The 17,940-nt window shown below is 52.2% G+C and overlaps 2 protein-coding genes across 2 annotated transcripts; one reads left to right on the top strand and one right to left on the bottom strand.

Moving 5' to 3' along the window:
• Positions 1-669: 669 nt before the first annotated feature.
• On the top strand, positions 670-6,094 carry LOC311172118 (oxaloacetate tautomerase FAHD2A, mitochondrial; the record flags this gene model as incomplete). The annotated part of the gene is made up of 7 exons (XM_084235275.1): positions 670-911; positions 2,346-2,562; positions 4,192-4,251; positions 4,427-4,589; positions 5,504-5,612; positions 5,697-5,784; positions 5,914-6,094. 7 exons carry the CDS (start codon positions 670-672, stop codon positions 5,974-5,976), a joined length of 942 nt encoding a protein of 313 aa, XP_084091401.1. The 3' UTR covers positions 5,977-6,094.
• Positions 6,095-6,435: 341 nt separating this feature from the next.
• On the bottom strand, positions 6,436-16,755 carry LOC311171744 (glycerol-3-phosphate acyltransferase 2, mitochondrial-like; the record flags this gene model as incomplete). The annotated part of the gene is made up of 21 exons (XM_084234806.1): positions 6,436-6,552; positions 6,865-6,920; positions 7,147-7,212; positions 7,315-7,435; positions 7,521-7,652; positions 7,989-8,066; positions 8,188-8,336; positions 8,421-8,679; positions 8,751-8,821; positions 9,398-9,516; positions 9,775-9,857; positions 10,000-10,119; positions 10,445-10,657; positions 10,747-10,846; positions 11,124-11,257; positions 11,634-11,733; positions 14,766-14,894; positions 15,100-15,204; positions 15,661-15,734; positions 16,449-16,562; positions 16,696-16,755. 21 exons carry the CDS (start codon positions 16,753-16,755, stop codon positions 6,436-6,438), a joined length of 2,400 nt encoding a protein of 799 aa, XP_084090932.1.
• Between the last annotated feature and the right edge of the window lie 1,185 nt (positions 16,756-17,940).

Here is a 17,940-nt window from a genome sequence, read left to right as displayed (position 1 = left end):
AGACTAGGGCAGCCTGTCAGGGGTTCTGGCTTGGTCATGTGAGCAATGGGGCAAGCATTTTAAGTAGAATAACAGGATCAATTGTTTAAAAATTTGCCTGTGGCAGCAGTGAAACCAATTTACCACTGGTCAACTGCACATGCTGTCCCCCACCCCTCCTTAGCTGATTCCTATTCTTATTCATTTTTACCCAAGCCAGTTCAGCCCATCATCACTTCCTCAAGAAAGTAGACAAAGGCAGGACCTTGGTCTTCACAGCCATAGTCCTAAATGCTGAATTTTACTTATGGCATTGGTCTCCCATGCAGGCAGGATGGCAGGGCTGATCCCAGTGCCTCAGTGATGCCAAGTATAGTGCAATCTTTCAGAAAGTGTTGGTTGAAGGAACACTGGAATCCTGGCAACTAGCTAAGTTCCTGGAATGAAGTAGTGACTCTTCTAGAAACTGAGGATGTTTCATTGCATGCATTGAGGTGAGAAAAAAATTTTAAAGTGTAGCAGGGTGAAATAACTTTATAAATCTGGAACATTTCCCTTTTGGTGTGACAGGAATGACTGATGGTGTGAAGGAACTTGGGACCGTAACTCCAGGAACTTCCAGGATCTTGATGAAGGTTCCACGCTCCCTCTGCTGTCCCCTTTGACCCACATTTTTCTCCCTAGGTTCTGATGCTGGTCTCTGGTAGAAGATTGCTCACAGCTCTGCTGCAGGCTCAGAGGTGGTGCTGTCAGCCCTCCAGAGACATGAGACTGGTGCAGTTTCAGACATCCCACCTGATGGGACCTCACCTGGGCCTGGAGTCAGGGAATGGTGGGGGAGTCATCAACCTCAACGCCTTTGACCCTACACTGCCCAAGACGATGACGGAGTTCCTGGAGCAAGGAGAAACCACGCTGTCTGTGGCAAGAAGGTAAATCAGCACGCAGCATCACCTGCAGCTGCTCCTCTGTTCCCCCTCTCCATCCAACCGTTAGCCCTGTCCAGCAGGTAACTCCATTTTTCTCTCACCTGTTTTTAGTGACTTCACTAAAAGTTCTAAGTGACTTCACTTAGAACTTCCGCAGTTTACAGAGGGGGAAATTAAGGCCCAGGGCATGTTATTAACTAACCCAAGACCATGCATTTGGGGGTACAGCTAGAACTATACTTCCTCACACTGCATTTTCCAGGGAATTAAGTCCCTGGCTGCCTAAGGGATCTAGAACTGGGGCACTGAGAGGCACTTGTGATGCTGGGGAGGTGATTCAATTTTTGACTCCTTAGAGGAGTGCAACGAAGTTTCCTTAAAGTTGGTTCTTGGATTTGGCTGGATTAGGTATGAACTCCCTGAAGAGGGAGCAGTACAGAACCTTGTATATCCAGCAGCCACTCTCAGTATCTTCAGTTGCTAAATTGGCAAAACGTAGATGTTTGCCAATACACAATGTTTCTAACAGTTTATCATATTGTCATAATCTCAAAAGATTGGAAACTACTTTCAGAGCCCTCAATAAGGGAGCGTGCAGCAAGCTGTGTATCTGTACAGTGCAGTGATATGCAGCCATACAAAAAAGAGGATGCTATATACAGTAATGAAAAGATCTCCAAGGCCTCCTTGGTGGTGCAGCGAGTTGAGAGTCATGCTGTGAAGCTGTCCACAGCCTCTGCAGCACAGGTTTGATTCCCGGCCAGCCAGGGAGATACCCACATGGCACAGCAGACCTCTCCTGCCTTGCCCGCTGATCCCCTCAGCAGTGTCTTTGATCCATCTGCCTGTTCTGCTCCCCGTTTTGTCTCTGGTGAATTCTCTCACCCTCCCATGCCTCTGACCTATACCCTAGTTCTTGTTTAAATAAATAAATAAAAAAAAAAGATCTCCAAAATATATTTGTATATTTAAGAGGTGAATGTAGTATGCTTTCATTTGCATAAAAAAGAGTAGGAGATAGTAGTGGGCTGAATGTAGTATAGACACATGTTGATTTCCAGTGCTGCACACCTGGAACTAAAAAAAATGAATGAATGCTAGAAGAGTAACTTAAAGTAGCTAAATATAAGAGAACACAGTGGTTGGAGTGACTAGAAGAGAGGCCTTTCCATTATTCCCATTTGCACCTTTTGAATTCTCTTACCTGGACATGTATTACCTACATGGGCAAGAATCAACACTGGAAAAACAATAAACAGCATCCCAGTATCAAAGGACAATAACCAGACTTGGTTCTCACACTGACTCTGATGGTTAATAGGTACAGGAAACAAATTTTATAAAGCACAACTTGGAGCTGCTGTAAGACATCCCCAGTGCACCCCGCGATTACCAGCCTGCTCCAACCCAGCCTCTCTCCTGCTTTTGTCTCTGCAGAGCGCTGGCTGCCCAGCTGCCCATCCTGCCACGGTCAGAGGTGACCTTCCTGGCCCCAGTCACACGGCCAGACAAAGTAGTGTGTGTGGGCATGAATTACGTGGACCACTGTAAAGAGCAGAATGTGCCTGTGCCTAAGGAGCCCATCATCTTCAGCAAGTTTGCCAGCTCCATCGTGGGGCCCTACGATGAGGTGGTCCTCCCACCGGAGAGCCAGGTTAGTGCCTCCCTAGTCCCTCCTCAGTCCCTCGGGCCACTCAGCCTAATGGAGTCCTTGTCACTCACTAGCACATTAAACAGAAACAGGATTATACCATTACTGTATAGTCCAACTAAGAAAATTAACATAATACTCACCATGTAGTCCAATTGGGAATTTATGTAAATACCCCCAAAGATGAGTTTAAATTTGGGAACTGTTTTTTTGCTTTTATATCTAGGGTCAGTCAAGGCCACATATGGTTATCTCTCTTTCATGACTTTAATTTAGACCAGAAATCCATAAACTTTCTCAAAAAGCCAGTTAATAAACACGGTTTTAGAACATCTAGTCTCCGTTGCAACAATTCAACTTTGCAGCTGTGGCTGATGCATAAATTAATGAACATGCCTGTGTTCTAGGAAGACTTTACAAAAACAAACAGCAAGCTGGAGTCACCCCACAGGCCAGAGTTTTCTGACTCCTGATCTCAAACATTCCCCACCCCTGTCTCTCTTTCATGAGTGACCTTATGAGAAAATAGGCAGGTTGAATCACAGCAAGTTCCAGTCTGGATTTGTCCAGTTGTTCCCTTATTAGAGTCAGGTTAAATATTTTTTTGCCAAGAGTTACTATATAGGTTTTGGTTGGTTTGGGCTGCTGTAACAAAATACCGTAGCCTAGGTGGCTTATAAACAACAGAAATTTATTTTTTTTAAGAAGTGTTTTTTTTTTTAAGATTGATTGATTTATTTTATACAAGAACTGGAGTACAGGTCAGAGGCGCCGGAGGGTGAGAGAATTCACCAGAGCCAGAGCAGAGAGCAAAACAGGCAGACGGACCGAAGACACTGCTGGGGGGAGCAGCGGGCGAGGCAGGAGAGGTCTGCTGTGCCTTGTGGGTTGCTCCCTGGCTGGCCAGGAATCGAACCCGAGCTGCAGAGGCTGCAAGCAGCTTCACAGCAAGGCGCTCAGCCCATTGCGCCACCGGGGAGGCCCCCATCACTTACATTCTTTTTGACACTCAAATGGTCTCACTCTGACCAGTGCAGCCCATCACTTTGAACCTTCCTTGCTTTCTGGCCAAGATAGTCCAGGGTCATCTTCTGCTCACTGACTTAGAGTATTAGTTATTTCCCCCAAGGAACCAGTCTTTTCTAGTGGAAGCAGTTCTAGAGATCAACACTGAGTGTCAGGTATGCTTCTGACAGTAGCCCTGGCTGTTGCCATTAGAACGCTGTAGTTGCACTTTGCTGATTATGAAAGGCTGTGAGCATGTTCACTTTTTGTGTTTTTGGTGAACTCTCTAAGACTTTTACCCACGTTATTAACTATTGATCTTTATTGCATCACTTAAGTAAAAGTCCATACATTGAAGCACTTAGCAATCTGGTACACAGTGGATTAGCTCTTACGACTTGGTCTCCATCCTTTTTTGGAGGTATCAAAAGTGGCTTTTAAACTGTCCGCAGATAGGGGTTGTTCTGCAGTCACAATGGGGAGATGCACCTGCATCCATTGTGATTACAAAAGTGGTCTGCTGATCCCCACTGTTGGAGAGCCAGACCCTGAGGCAGAGTATGCACCCTCAGTACAGGAAGGGCCTCAGTACAGGAAGCAGCTCACTGCTCATTTTCCACTCTGCAGGAGGTGGACTGGGAGGTGGAGCTGGCCGTGGTGATTGGGAAGAAAGGCAAGCACATCAAGGTGAGGTGGGAGGGGTGGTGCCATCTGTCTGACAATGGGAAGTATCCACACCTACTTGCTCCCAGACTCTGCCTTGCCCTTCGCCTAGCACCTTTGACTAGCTGTGACAGCCTTTGTTATGGGGATTGGTGTCACTGATCTAACCTGCAAACTAGCAAATCCCCTGCCCCTATAGGCCACAGATGCCATGGCTCATGTGGCCGGCTTCACTGTGGCACATGACGTGAGTGCTCGTGACTGGCAAATGAGACGCAATGGAAGGCAGTGGCTGCTGGGAAAAACCTTTGACACTTTCTGCCCCCTGGGCCCTGCCTTGGTGACCAAGGACAGTGTGGCAGGTAGGTCTCTGACAACCCACTTGGGACTCTCCTTCCTACTCTTGCAGATGCATCAGAGTAAAGGGAAAAAAAGCAGAATGCCAGGAAGTGGGAGTGTGGGGTGCAGCTCTGTGTGGAATCCCCTCCCCAGCTGCCTTTTGCTAACTCCTGAGAGGGCAAGTCTCAGCCTGGGCCACAGGTTCTCCAGGGGGCTTCTTTCCCTACTCCCACTCTAGAGAACTACCACAGAGGTAGGACATCTACAGTTGGAAGTGAATTGCAAAGAACTGTTCCCCTGGTAAGTGGATCAGGCTTCCTCTACCTGTCACTACCTAGAAGAATCTGAGTTTGAGGGAAGCCAAGCTGGCCCTTGAGCATCACAGAGAATGGCTGTCATCAGGCCCATGCACTTTCCACAACAAGGCAGCTACAGGAGTACTAACGGGACCTTACCCAGTCACCACATCCTCAGGGCAGCACCAGCCACAAGCAAGGGTACAATGAGCCAGGAGACAGAGGGCAGAACTCAGCCATCTGGGCAGGAGTGTGTCCAGGTGGTTCAGCCCCACATCACCCTGTGCACACATCAGTGATGTTAAATTGTCTTCTGGCTGCCTTCAGGTGTGCTTGTGAGTATAAAGCACAGCCACTAAAAAACGAAGTGCTGTTTAAAGCCAAAATTTTTCAACTTTTCTCTCCCTGAGAGTCTGGGACTTCCCTCAACTCACTGACAGGCACTATACTTGGGGGGGGCGGCGGGGAGATATACGAAGATCTGAGGAGATCAGGGTCTAGGCAGAAAATGCTGAGTTGGAGTAGGCACAGCGCAGGGAGGCCAGCGAGAGCCCCATCACCTAGCAATTCACCAGCTGGGTATAGAGGACAGTGGGCTTGGAGAGAAAGAGAACCCCAAGGTGGTGTTAATTGCGTTTCAGATCCACACAACTTAAAGATCTGCTGCCGAGTGAATGGAGAGGTGGTCCAGAGCAGCAACACCAACCAGATGGTGTTTAAGACAGAGGAGCTGATAGCCTGGGTCTCCCAGTAAGTTGGAATGGAGCCCCTTCCCATCCTCCATCCCTGACTGGCCACCTCAGCACGTAGTCTTGCCTAACCTTTTTGTCCCAGGTTCGTCACTCTTTACCCAGGGGACGTGATTCTGACCGGAACCCCCCCGGGTGTTGGTGTGTTCAGGAAACCGCCTGTCTTTCTCAAGGTAGGTTGGCTAAAAGGAGGAGGGAGACCAAAAGCCCAGAAAGCCTGAAGACTTGGCTCAGACCTGAGAAAGCCAGCACTGTGTGTGTCACACTGGAGGGCTGATAGCCCCACGGCCACTCTGTTACAGAAAGGTGATGAAGTCCAGTGTGAGATTGAAGAACTAGGGGTCATCATCAACAAGGTGGTGTGAAGGCTCCTACCACAAGCCCTGGACTTGCACAGGGAGAGACCCCGGGGCAGCCATGGGCCAGCGCCAGACCCTTCAAGCCTCTTCTTCCTGGTAAGGGAGAAGAGCTGGAGTGCTTTCTCAATAAATGTCTCAGGCTAAAGCAGCAGCTTGGGTTCTACTACTGTGTGTTTTTTAGGGTTTGTTTCTAGGAGCCAGGTAGGATATTCTTACAAGGTGGAGCAAGAGAGAGCAGATGGACATACACATGCACACCCCACCAACCCCAAAGAAATTGCTGGGCTTGGGAAAAGATGGCTCAGCCGGTCCTCTCGTTTATCACACCAAAAGATGGAGGAGGCAAGAGATGACCAAACCTCAAAGATTTTATAGTCCAGCTAAGGGCGTGCATCATCCTCCCAGTCTCCAGGGCACAGCTGTGGTCTGTGGCTGAGTCTTCAGTAGGAGTGCCACCCCACATTTCTAGTTACAAATAAACTGCCGGATGAACTGTTCCAGCTTTTCCTGATTCTCTCGGATGGCAAAGGTAGGAGACAGATGGAGCACAGGGCCTGCAGAGCTGGGCATCTGCTGCAGCACCTGAGCATGGGGAAGGGCTATGAGCACTCCCCATAGGAGCTAAGCCCACTCCCAGAAAACTGGCATGACATCTCTGACCAGGCCTCAGTTCTGGGGTACAAGTGCTGCCTCTCAAACCACCCCCAGTATTCCACCTGGGAGTAGGAGGAGCCAGTGTTTGGTGGGACAGAGGGCCAGGAAAACAATCCTACCTTCTCTAACTAGTGTTACCACATCTATTCTTGGGGGACACTGGATAAATCCCAGGGTGGGCACAGCAGGGCTCTCCTGAACATCTAGCAGAAAGGGGAACAAGAGCATGGGGAGACTTACCCCTAGGTCTCTAAAGGTCCAGATTGCACTGATGGCAAGATTTGGGTCTGCACACTCTGGAGGAAGAAAGATGTGAAGGCTATAGGGAAGGCAGGCAGGCACAGGCACAGGTTTCTCTCTTCCTCATTGCAAGAACCCACCAAGACCACAGTTCAGACTGGAGCCAGAGGCCCTGGGCACTCTAGCCCTTCTTCCTGGAGTTGGACTGTCACTGTCCAGCAGGGGGCAGCAGCCAACAGCCAACCCTACAACCTGGGAGTCTGACTGGTGCTGGACACTTACCAAAGAACCCTTCTTCCTGGGCAGTGGTCTGCAGGAACTGGAACAGTTGCTCCACATAGCCCGACTCTATGGGAGAGAGAAGGCCTAGACCTGGGGCCGCACACAAGCCAAGCCCCTGCCCTGAGCTCAGCCTCTGCCTGAGGACAGCCAGAGAAGTGTAGGCCTTACCTGTGTCAGGGAGCTGTCCCTTGTGGAGGAAGACAGCGGCCTGTGCAAAGGCCTTGAGCAGTGGGCTGAGCAGGCGGCAGAGGAAGAGGAAGAAGTCAGGACAGCGAGACTGCTGACTAAGCTGGAGGGGCACAGGTGGGGTGAAATCAAGTCCACTGCCTCCCTCCTACTTCCCGCCCTCCCTCCCCTGGCTTCTCCCAACGTACCCTGAAATAGCGGCCCTCAGCCTCCTCAAAGTCATCACTGTCGCTATCAGTAAAATCCCCACTTGGTTTCCACAGCAGCTTTGCACTCAAACGCTGTCGCCCTGTGTCACAGGCTGGCCGGGAGCCTGGGGTCTGGGGGCCATGGGAGCCATTAATCCCTGTCAGGCTGGCCCATGTTCAGCCCTGAGCACCCCCAGACCAAGCACATGGCAGACCAAGGCACACCTGACCATGACACCTGCTGAGCCAACTTGCAGAGTTAAAGGAAGTGAACACCCACCCTCAAGGATCACAGCCCTATGGGTAAGTGGGAGGCAGGGGCAGCAGGTGTGCAGAGAAGCTCAGACACACATTTATCCAGTCCTGCCATGTGTACAGGAGTGGGCAGATGTGGCCTATCACTTGGGATGGGAGGCTGAAAGTGTCTAGGCCCCAGGCAGGGGCTCTGTCTCCAGCTGTCCCGCCTACCTCCTCAGCAACCAGGAGCCCACACTGGATAAGACGGTCTAGCACCTCTTGACAGTAGCAGTAGGAAGACTGGCAGGGCTGGGAATAAAAACCATCCAAGTGGCTTCAACAGAGTCAGGCCATGGGGGCAGATGGAGCCCTACCTACAGCCATGAGGGGGAGATCCAGGACAGAGCCAGGCTGGTGGGAAAGTCCTGACCTGCAGCAGCAGCAGGTCCTGGGGCAGCAAGTGCAGCAACAGCAGGATCTCACGGTACAGCTCATTCTGGCTCAGCAGCTCGATGCCCTGCAGCTCCCAGGGCCCCTCAGGCGGCACTCTGCCTGCCAGCAGCCCTCTCACAGCACAGGCTGGGGATAGGGCACAGATAAGAAAGGCAGCCATTCCCCTCAACCCTGCATGCACCCCACCCTCCCTGAGGCTTGGGGACTCACCGCCCACCGCCTCACTCAGGAAGGCGGGCAGCAGCTCAGCACTCAGACGCGCCAGGTGCATGAGACCTGGGCCATGCCTTGGAACCACCACCAAGTCCCCCTGGTGGACACGTAGCAGGGCCACATGTGTCCGCAGCAGGCTCAGCGTGTGCTGCACCAGGCAACGCAGCTGCCCTGAGAAGCCCACATCAAAGCCACGCAGCAGTGTCTCCTCCGTCAGCCAGGAGAACTCCCCCAGGAGCTGCGAGAGGAACACACCCTGGGAGGGCAGTGGGGAGAGTGAGCATGAGGGCCACCCTTTGCCCTTGCCCCCCACCACACTGTGCCTACCTTCTGGTGCCTGAACAGCAGCAGCGTTGCCATGATGGCTGTGCTCATCACTGCCGAGCTCATGACGCTGGCTGGGGCCGGGATCGAGGAACACTGCTTGGGCCTTGCAGCACCCGGCAAGTTTTCCCAGACAAGAACACTCCCCACTGCCTCCTAGGCAGCAGCCACCCCACCCACCCACCCAATTCCAGGGAAGGGCAGTGCAGGTCTTTCCGTGAGTGCTACCCTCCCCAGTAGAGCACTGGCATTAATCAAATACGTGCCTAGAGCCAGGCAGGGAGCTTGGACCTTCCCTGCTCTCATAGGCCCACCCACTAGTCCACAGTGTCTGGCTCAGAGAGACATTTACGACAGTAACAAAGATAATTCTGTTAAGGGTTCATCCTGAGCTAGGCACTGTGTTAAGTCCCTTACATGCATTATTCAATTCAGTTACAGCTCATATTTACAACTGAAAGAGACCATGCTCAGAAAAGTAACAAGCCCCAGGCCAGGCTGGGTGTAAGCTCACATAGCTGTCTGGAAGCTCCCAGGTTCAGGTGCAGAAACCCACTTGGGATTAAGGGCCCCGATGATGGGCTGGTCCAGGGAGGAGGGACTGCAGGATTCTCCCCCCCCCCCCAAGCCCAGACCTAATTCCCCCTTACCATTCAGGACATGACGGCTCAGCCTCCTGACCAGGAGCTGGTCCTCTGCCTTGAGGGCCAGAAGGGGCCCAGTTACCGGGGTCCACTCCTGTTCCTTCTCAGTGTCTGGGACAACAGTACTGGGATAAAGACACAAATCACAGGTTGAAGGGACCAAATCTACAATCAGTCATGGGGAGCCCAGTTTTCTCAAAGGTGAGGGATATTTCTCCATCCCAGCCCCAGGGCACTGTTCTAGATGACCAAGGATATTTGGTGAGGGAAAGCTAGAGCTGGTGATGTTTGTGTGTGTGAGGGGAAGGGAGCCAGCCAACAAGCGAGGGCCAAAGGGCTGTGCCTGTCTTGCCCCCAAAACCCACATGCATCGCTGCCCCTACCATTGGCCCAGCACGATGGGCTGCAGCAGCTGCTCCAGGGTCTGCCTGCTGCCCCAGCAGCTTCTGGCATTGATGGTATATTCCTGCTCAGGACAAGGCTTTCAGGTGGCCTGCCCTGGCCCATCAGGAAACCCGCCACAGCCCAGCTGAGGTAGGCAAGGCTATCCCTGCAGAGGTTCCAAGACAGACCCCAGGGATCTCAGCCTTGCCCAGCAGTTACCCTACCTTCAGGGAGAAGGGCTGGGCCAGATGCACACGGGCACAGATCCTACGGCTGCAGCCCCAGGCTTGCAGGCTCCGCAGGACAGCCAGAGCTCCTGCCCACAGCCCCAGCGGGACCCAGGCCTGCGGGGAGGGAGAGCTGTGTGAGCTGGCTCATCCAGGGCACCGCTTTCTCGGCTCATCTTGATATCAGGTCCAAACTGGTGCATGACAATCTTGACTCTAGTTTTCTCACCCATAAAACAGGAGAAATCCCTCCTTAGTGACATTTTTTGAGGATGAAATAAGATGATGCTAACAGCCTAGGTAGGTATTGCAGGATGAATTGTAGGGGATTGAATTTCCTTTGTACCAACACCTTTGACCCAAGTCTAAGGGGGACTTTAGCCACAGGAAACAGTAATGTGCTGCCCTCTGGAGATGGTCCCCAGGGCCAGGAGGGTCTCACATGGTGTACTTCACGAGATGCATCAGGAACCAGGTCATAGGTGATAGCTGCTGGCACCAGCATAGCATCTGGAACGATGCCCCCCTGAACTGCTTGGACCACCAGTCCCAGCCATGCTTGGCCCAGGGCTGACAGCCTCGGCCCCTGGACCCCAGGGATTTCCTCAAGAAAGATGAGCAGGGGCTGCCTGCTGATCAGTAGCTGCTCCATAGCCTAGAAGGGGCAAGGGTGGCAGATGTCAAGACCAGAGCAGCAATAAGACCCTGGGCCTGGCCCCATACACAACCACTATATGCACTCACCGCACGAACCACAGCCCTTGCAAGGACTCCCTCAGAGCTGTCCAAGGGGAAGTTGGCCTCTGGAGGCAGAAAAAGCCCCCCAAGTTTCCTCAGCAGAGCTCTGTGGGACAGAGGACAGAACCTAATGAGGGAAGGGGCTCAGGAGACGGGACGCAGTATGAGGTTAGTAAAAGCCTTGGCTCACCCAGGGTTAGCCCGAGGCCTGCCTGAGTACCCTCAGGCCTGGCATGGCTGTAGGTCCCATCTTATCTCACAGGCTGAGCTGGCAGAGGTTGGGAGCAGAGAGGTCAGGAAGAGGGCTTCTGAGGGGCTGCTACAGCATACCTCCATACATGTCCCCACACCCTTACCCCAGTCTGGGGACAGGCTTTCTTTACCTGAGGATAGGGGAGCAGGCACGTGGGTCCCAAGCCACACGGAGCACACCCAGGCCCTGGGAGAGCAGCACAAAGGGCAGCAGGATCCCGTCCAGGAGTGATTTGTGGGTGGAGAGGAGGACCATCGGCGAGCCCTACTCCAGGGAGAGGCAGAGGGAATGCCAACCCACCCCCCATGCTGAAGACTCAGGGAGCTGAACCCTGCACCTCCAGACCCAGGGCAGCCCCAGAGGGAGAGAGGGCTCAGCTGCGCAGTTCTTCCTCTGAGCGCATTTCCCAAAAGTAGAGGAGCGCTGTCGACAATTTTAAGGTAATGCACTGATGTAATGGTTGAGACCATGATGGAAAGACGTTAGAGGCAGCCCCGGGGGAGCGGGACCGTGAGACACAAGAGAAGGTCATCAAAGAGCAATGGATTTTTCCCACCAGCTGACATGGCTTGTCCTGACTTAAGGGCTGGGCCCCGCCCCCGCTCCCTGCATCCCCATCCCGATGGAGGACGGGCCTTACTCCCTGTGCAGCCTTGTGGACCATCTTCATCTGGCCTTTGTGGAGCTGCACGTTCAGGAAGAGGCGGTTCAGGAACCGCAGCAATGCCCAGCTGAAGAGCCTGCAGAGAGAGTGTGTCTGAAGCATGCAGGTCCCACCCGAGAGGCAGGACCCCTCAGCATCTCAGAGGCCCTCCTCAGAGGCAATGATTATTACTGTCCCCACTTTACAGGGAAGGAAAGTGAGGCTCAGAGAGGTTACAGAAGCTGCTAACAGTGACAGAAAGCTGAGAAGTGGTGCTGAGACTGGAAGGCAGCCTAACACTAGAGCCCACGCCTGCGAGGTGCTAAGACTCTCCCAAGAAGACCTCATGGTGCAGCTTCTTGGTGTCAGCTTCATAGCACCTCCCTGCCTCCATCTACCCCAATGGACATGAGAAGACCAAGACTGCAGGCATAACCCAGCCCTATTTTTGCAAACTGCTGGGGAAGGTGAAATAAATAGGGAGGTTAGTAATACAAACAGGAAAGGGGGTAACTGAAGGGGCAAAACCCAGGAGTGGGTCGTCCAGAGGACTGATGAGGATCAGCGTCAAGTGACGTGTAAATGCAGGAAGCAGGGAGATGATGGACCCGCAGCATGTCTTCATTGGTGGCTTCTATTTCTCAGAGCACCAGGATGCCTCACTGGTGAGGCATGAGCTGACAATGGAGGGTCTGAGAAGCAGCCTAGATGGGGGCCTTGGGGAGACCTGGTGCCTCTTTGGGACTCACATGCTTAGAGAAAACTGGTGCACCAGATGTCTTTCTCCAGCAGTTTGGCTGCTTAGGTACAGAGAAGGCAGGTAGCTGGGTTCAAACAGAACAGGGTTGTGCCTAGTGCCTTCTTCACAGGGGCATTATCATGACAAGCCCCAGGATGGAAGCGAGCCAGGAAGAATAGGCAGGAGGTGCTGATGTCTGTATGAAAAGGTGGTCAGATCAAAGCACTGAGGGTCAAGGAACTGGAAGTCTCAACAGAGTCAAAGAAATGTGTAGAGGGCTAGCCAAGGTCCCCCTCCTGTCCTTGTTCAGCTGACCTCTCAGCACTTTCATGACAGCTGAGCCCCACATGCACGACCCTGTGCCCTCTTTTGCTAGTGACTCATTCACCCCCTGGTTCTAAATATCTACATGCTGAAGCTTTGCCAATGCATGTCCTAGCCCAAACTCTCATGAGCTCCAGGCTCCTAGAAGTGACCGCTTCCTAGTGACTCCACCAGCATCTCAGAGATCTGAAACTCTGTCCAAAACATTTTTGGGGGGCCGATTCACTCCTAAGCCTGCCTTTTCCATGCATAAGATGTACCAGAAACCCGGCTCTCCCGTGAGTGCCCCCTTTTCCCGGCTGTGCTACCACTTTCCAGCCTATCAGTGAGTAAGGCTGACTTCCTAACACTCAGTCCTTTTTTCCAGTCTCCCTGTGACACCGTCCAGCCATTGTCACGTCTCACCTGTACTTGCCTCCCAGATGGTCTTATGTTCTCTACTCTTGATCCCAATTAATCAAGTTATCATTCCCTATTTAAAACCTTTCCATTGGTTTTTACCACACTCAAAAAGCAGCCCAAACTTCTGGTCTGGCCCTGCACATCTGGTGCCTTCATTTTTCGATCTCATCTCCAACAGCTCTCTCACTCACTTGCCTGTTTCCAACCACATCAACTCCTTAAGCAAAGCTGGCAACAGCTCATCCTGTTTCCCCCATCCTCATACGCTAAGGTTGCTCCTTTGCCTTGTTTTGCCCCTGACTTACAGGTCTTTTCCTTCCTGCTGGGTATTCTTAGTCCTAGCCCTAGTCTGTCCTTCCTGCTGCCAAGTGTACCTCTGTTCATTCTGACCTTGTACCTCTTCATTCCTTGGAACAATGTCCTACATCCAAGAAAGCTCAAACCTGTGTCAAATGTGGGAGGCAGCAGGTGGTAACAGCAGGATTAATGTGGGAAGAAGCATAAGATCTGGGAAACTACCACCTCCCGTATCTCCTGCTCCACCGGAAACTGATCTGGGAAGAGGTAGAAAGATGGAGTCAGCCACAACCAGGAGCTCTTGTGGGTAACCCCCTTAATTCCTACCCACAGGACAGACAGTACCCAGGCCTGCAGTGGGCTGGAAGCTGGGGACTGAATCAGATCAAAGCCCTATCCCCAGGAGAGGTTTTACTCAAGAAGCTGATGTGGGGCCTCCCTGGTGGCACAAGGGGTTAAGATGCAACCTATGAAGCTAACCACAGCCTCTGCAGCACAAGATCCCAGGCCAGGGACCTACCCACAGGGCGCAGCAGACCCTCTGACTTGCCTGCTGCTTCCCTCAGCAGTGTATTTCAGTTGATCTACCTGTTCCATTACCTGCTCTGTCTCTGGTGAATTTTCTCACACAACCCCCCCTCCATACATATACCGCTGGCCTGTTCCCCAGTTTTTGCATGCATTTTTTTTTTTAAAAAAAGAGGGCCTCCCTGGTGGTGCAAGGGGTTAAGACGCAACCTATGAAGCTGTCTGCAGCCACTGCAGCACGAGTTCAATCCCAGGCCGACCAGGGAGCAACCTACATAGCGCAGCAGGACTCTCCTGACTCGCCCGCTGCTGCCCTCAGCAGTGTATGTCAGTCAGTCCGCCTCTTCTGCTCCCCACTCTGTCTCTGGTGAATCCTCTCACCCTCCACACCTCTGGCCTGTATCCTAGTTCTTGTGTGCATAAATAAATGAACATTTTTTTAAAAAAGTTGATGTGGTTGGAAACAGACAAGTGAGAGAGCTGTTGGAGATGAGATCGAAAAATGAAGGCACCAGATGTGCAGGGCCAGACCAGAAGTTTGGGTTGATTTTAAAGTGCAGTAAAAAACCAATTGAAAGGTTTTAAGTAGGGAATGACAACATGATTTATTGGGATCAAGAGCAGAGAACAGAAGCCCTGGGCAGCAAGTCCTGATGATCCCACCAAGGAGCTACCTGTCCTTCAAGGTCTCGCAGAATCCAGCTCAAGGGCTCCCTCAGGCTCTCGGGCCAACACACCCTCTGGCTCCCCAGAAGAACAGTCCAGTCCTCCCCTAGCCTAGCCAACACCCACTCTCCAGAAGGGCAGAGGACTCAGTCTGCCCCTCAGCACAAAGTTACCTAAGTAGGAAGGAGTGGGATGGGGCCTGGACATGTCCCAGGATGCGCTGCACCTCTTTCTTCACAAGGCTGGGCACCTGGCCTTCACCAGTCCCTCCTGGAGCCCTCCCTGAGAGGACATTCTGCACCCTAGTGTGAGAGAAGAGTAACAGGTTGGAGCAGGTCACCCAGGGCACAGTCTCCAGCCTCCAGTCTTCACCCGCCCTCTTTAAAGAAGAGCTCCAGGCAACAATAACACTCAGCCGGCCAGACCTCTCACCCACCCTGCCTGGAGCCCTTATCTCCTCAAGAAACCCCGGAAGTGCCAACCAAACCCCAGTCCCTGCCTCCTCACCCAGTGTTTTCCATGATCTTCTGTGGGGCATCATCACATGGGGGTATGTGCTGCTCCAGTGACCATAAGAAATAGCAGAGCCTCCGAACAAGCCAGCCCCGAAACCTGGGGAGAGTTCCCAGGGAAGGGGAGGAGGAGAGCTTCCAGAGGGCCCACCACCCCCACCAGGGCAAACAGAGTGCTGTTCCATCAGGAAGGGATCACACTCCAGGTACATTGCCCAGGAACCCCAAGCTCATAGCCCAAGAACACCGGAGCTTGGTTTATTATAGAGCAGGCCCAATCCCACCCCTCTCCCTGCTGAGCAGGGCACAGGTTCAGGGCCTGACATACAGTGGGTAAGCCATACATACTCATAAGAGGAACTACAGGAGAGTTGTAAGCCTGCCTTACCCCATCTATGGCTACGGAGAAAAGAGCAGAGGCCCTTCCTTTTTCCATCAAGGAAGAAAATGACACCACTAAGCAGGGGTCCAGCCCCAGGGGCCCTGCCCCTGGCACCCAGGGGCCCTGCCCACCTCCATGCCCCATCCCCCCCACGCCTCCCTCCCCTTGATCTACCTGGTGTTCTCCTCCTTCACCAGGATCACACTGCAGAAGCCTAGATCTGTTATGCTTCTGTGGAAAAGGGATTCCTGCCCAAGAGAGAGTAGAGACAGCATGTCCTTGGGGGGGGGGGGGGCCTTTGAAACTAGCAAAGGAAAACCCCTGCTGTCTTCTGTGGCCTTTGCCTAATAAACTATCAAGTCTACTAGAAGACAGGATTATAACACAAAAGATTGACCCCAAATCCTAAAGCTAGCTCAGGAGGAAATGTTCTATCATGATAACGGAAGGGCCGCATTCTCTACAGAGAATTTCCCCCGCTCCCACTATACCCCTGCCCGCACCAGGGTAGCATATTAAAGTTTCTGAGAAATGCTATAGTCAACAGCAGAGAACAAACAGCCTGGATCTCCACCAGAACCCTGGTTCTCATCAATATCAGCAGATGGCATGGATGCAAAAGAGGACTGAAGCATGTGTTGAGTGCTGGGGGACGCTGAGTGAGCAGAGTCCCCAAAACTGAACCATGCAGTAGACATGGTCAGATCACAAACCTCTGGCCACATCCTACCTCCTCTCAGATCCCTCTGCACTTTCCCACCAAGCCCTCCCAGGCCTGAAGGCCAGTCACAGGCCAAGAATACAACCAATATAGTATATCCAATCACTTGAAAGGGCAGAGGCATGGGCAGGGGAAGGCTGAGCTTGGAAGGATATAAAGGAAGCTGTTTCCCAGAGTCACAGATCCCTAGACCAAGCTACCCCACACTTCCCAGGGTGGGGGCACAGCCTTCATCACTTACCCAGCTCTTAGGAGTGCAAGTCTGGCAACAACGACCCACAAAGGGGCGGTATTTCCCTAAAAATGGGGTGACAGCCTCCAGCTTCATCCCAAAGCCTGAGGACCACAGGCTGGTCTGGAAAATGGCCATAAGGAGAGATGAGAGGACTCAACGTCCTTAGCAGAGGAAGGGAAGCTCTAAGAGTAAAGGGCACAAGGTGGGAGGAAGGAAGCAGACGGTGTTCTGGGAATGGGAAGGGTTATACTACCTCCCGGCTATTCTGACTACTCCTCTGCGGGGCTTGGAATCTGGGTTTGGAGTCCAACATGGTGTCCACAAGGGCCTACAAGGTCTGGGAACCAGCCACCTCACCTCTCTCCTTCTCCACAGGAAACGGACCTGGGAAGAGGTAGAAGGTTAGAGCGGGTAATGGAGTCTGGGCTACAACCAGGGGTTCCTGGGATGAAACAGACAACACTCAGGCCAGTAGTAGTGGAAACCTGGGCTGGAAGCTGGGGCTGACCCAGATCAAAGCCCCATCCCAAACCTGATGGTCCTACCAAGGAGCCACCTATCCTTCAAAGGTCTCACAGTGTCCAGCTCAAGGGCTCCCAACGGCTAACTTGAAGATTGGTTGTCATATCAATAACCAGCTGCCATCTCCCAGCACAGCTGGGAGACTCAGATCCCTTCAGAGGGAAAAAAAAATATATGGCTGGATTGGAATGAGGATGCATAAGACTACCAAAGAGGAACAGAACCATTGCCACAAAGCCATCAGGTCCTGTTTAATGATCTTCTCTACACCAAAGGACAGCCCTTAATCGACTCATCATTACAGAAATGTGGTCCAGACACCAGGTGAGGGGCAGTTGAGAGTTCACATTACAGATAGATCACACACATGTGTTCCCAATGAATGCTCATCTAGTTGGGGACAAAACAGATTTTTTCCACAATCAATTACCTCTTACAAAGCACTTTCTGCAGAATAGCCTACTTGGTATCTCCTCAGTCCCCTACTCCCCCTACCCCAATATTCCCCTGAACCAATAACATCCCTCTTATATAAAACAGTTCTGAGCCCCTCCTGATCCAAAAATTTAGCTCTAAAAAGCCCTCTGTCCTGATCTCTCACCTTGTCCCTGATGGGTGGGCTGGTCCAGTTATTTATGTTATTGCTACCCCCACCACACTACGCACATAGGAGTACTTTCCTTCCCTGCCTTCCTCCAAATTCTGCTCATGGTCCAAAGCCCATGTCACCTATGGATCACACTCCAGGTCTTCCTTGGTTCCCCTGGTCCAAGCTTGTTGGCCAAGGAGCCTCTTCTAAACTGAGATTTCACTTCCACACATTCTATTAAAGTGTCCTGAGGAAAGGGCTACAACTGACTCATTTCTGTATGCCTGCATTCTGTTCTGCACGGAGAAGGGACCCAGGGAGTGCTAGATGACTGACTGTAACATCTTTTCAGAATTCTTCTGGATGTTTCAACTTCTCCCAATTTGC

This window comes from Talpa europaea (assembly GCF_964194135.1).
Source record: "Talpa europaea genome assembly, chromosome: 6".
In the NCBI taxonomy this organism is placed as follows: Eukaryota; Metazoa; Chordata; class Mammalia; order Eulipotyphla; family Talpidae; genus Talpa; species Talpa europaea.
Note: the sequence above shows the minus strand (reverse complement) of the source record. Positions and strands in the feature narration are given on the sequence as shown.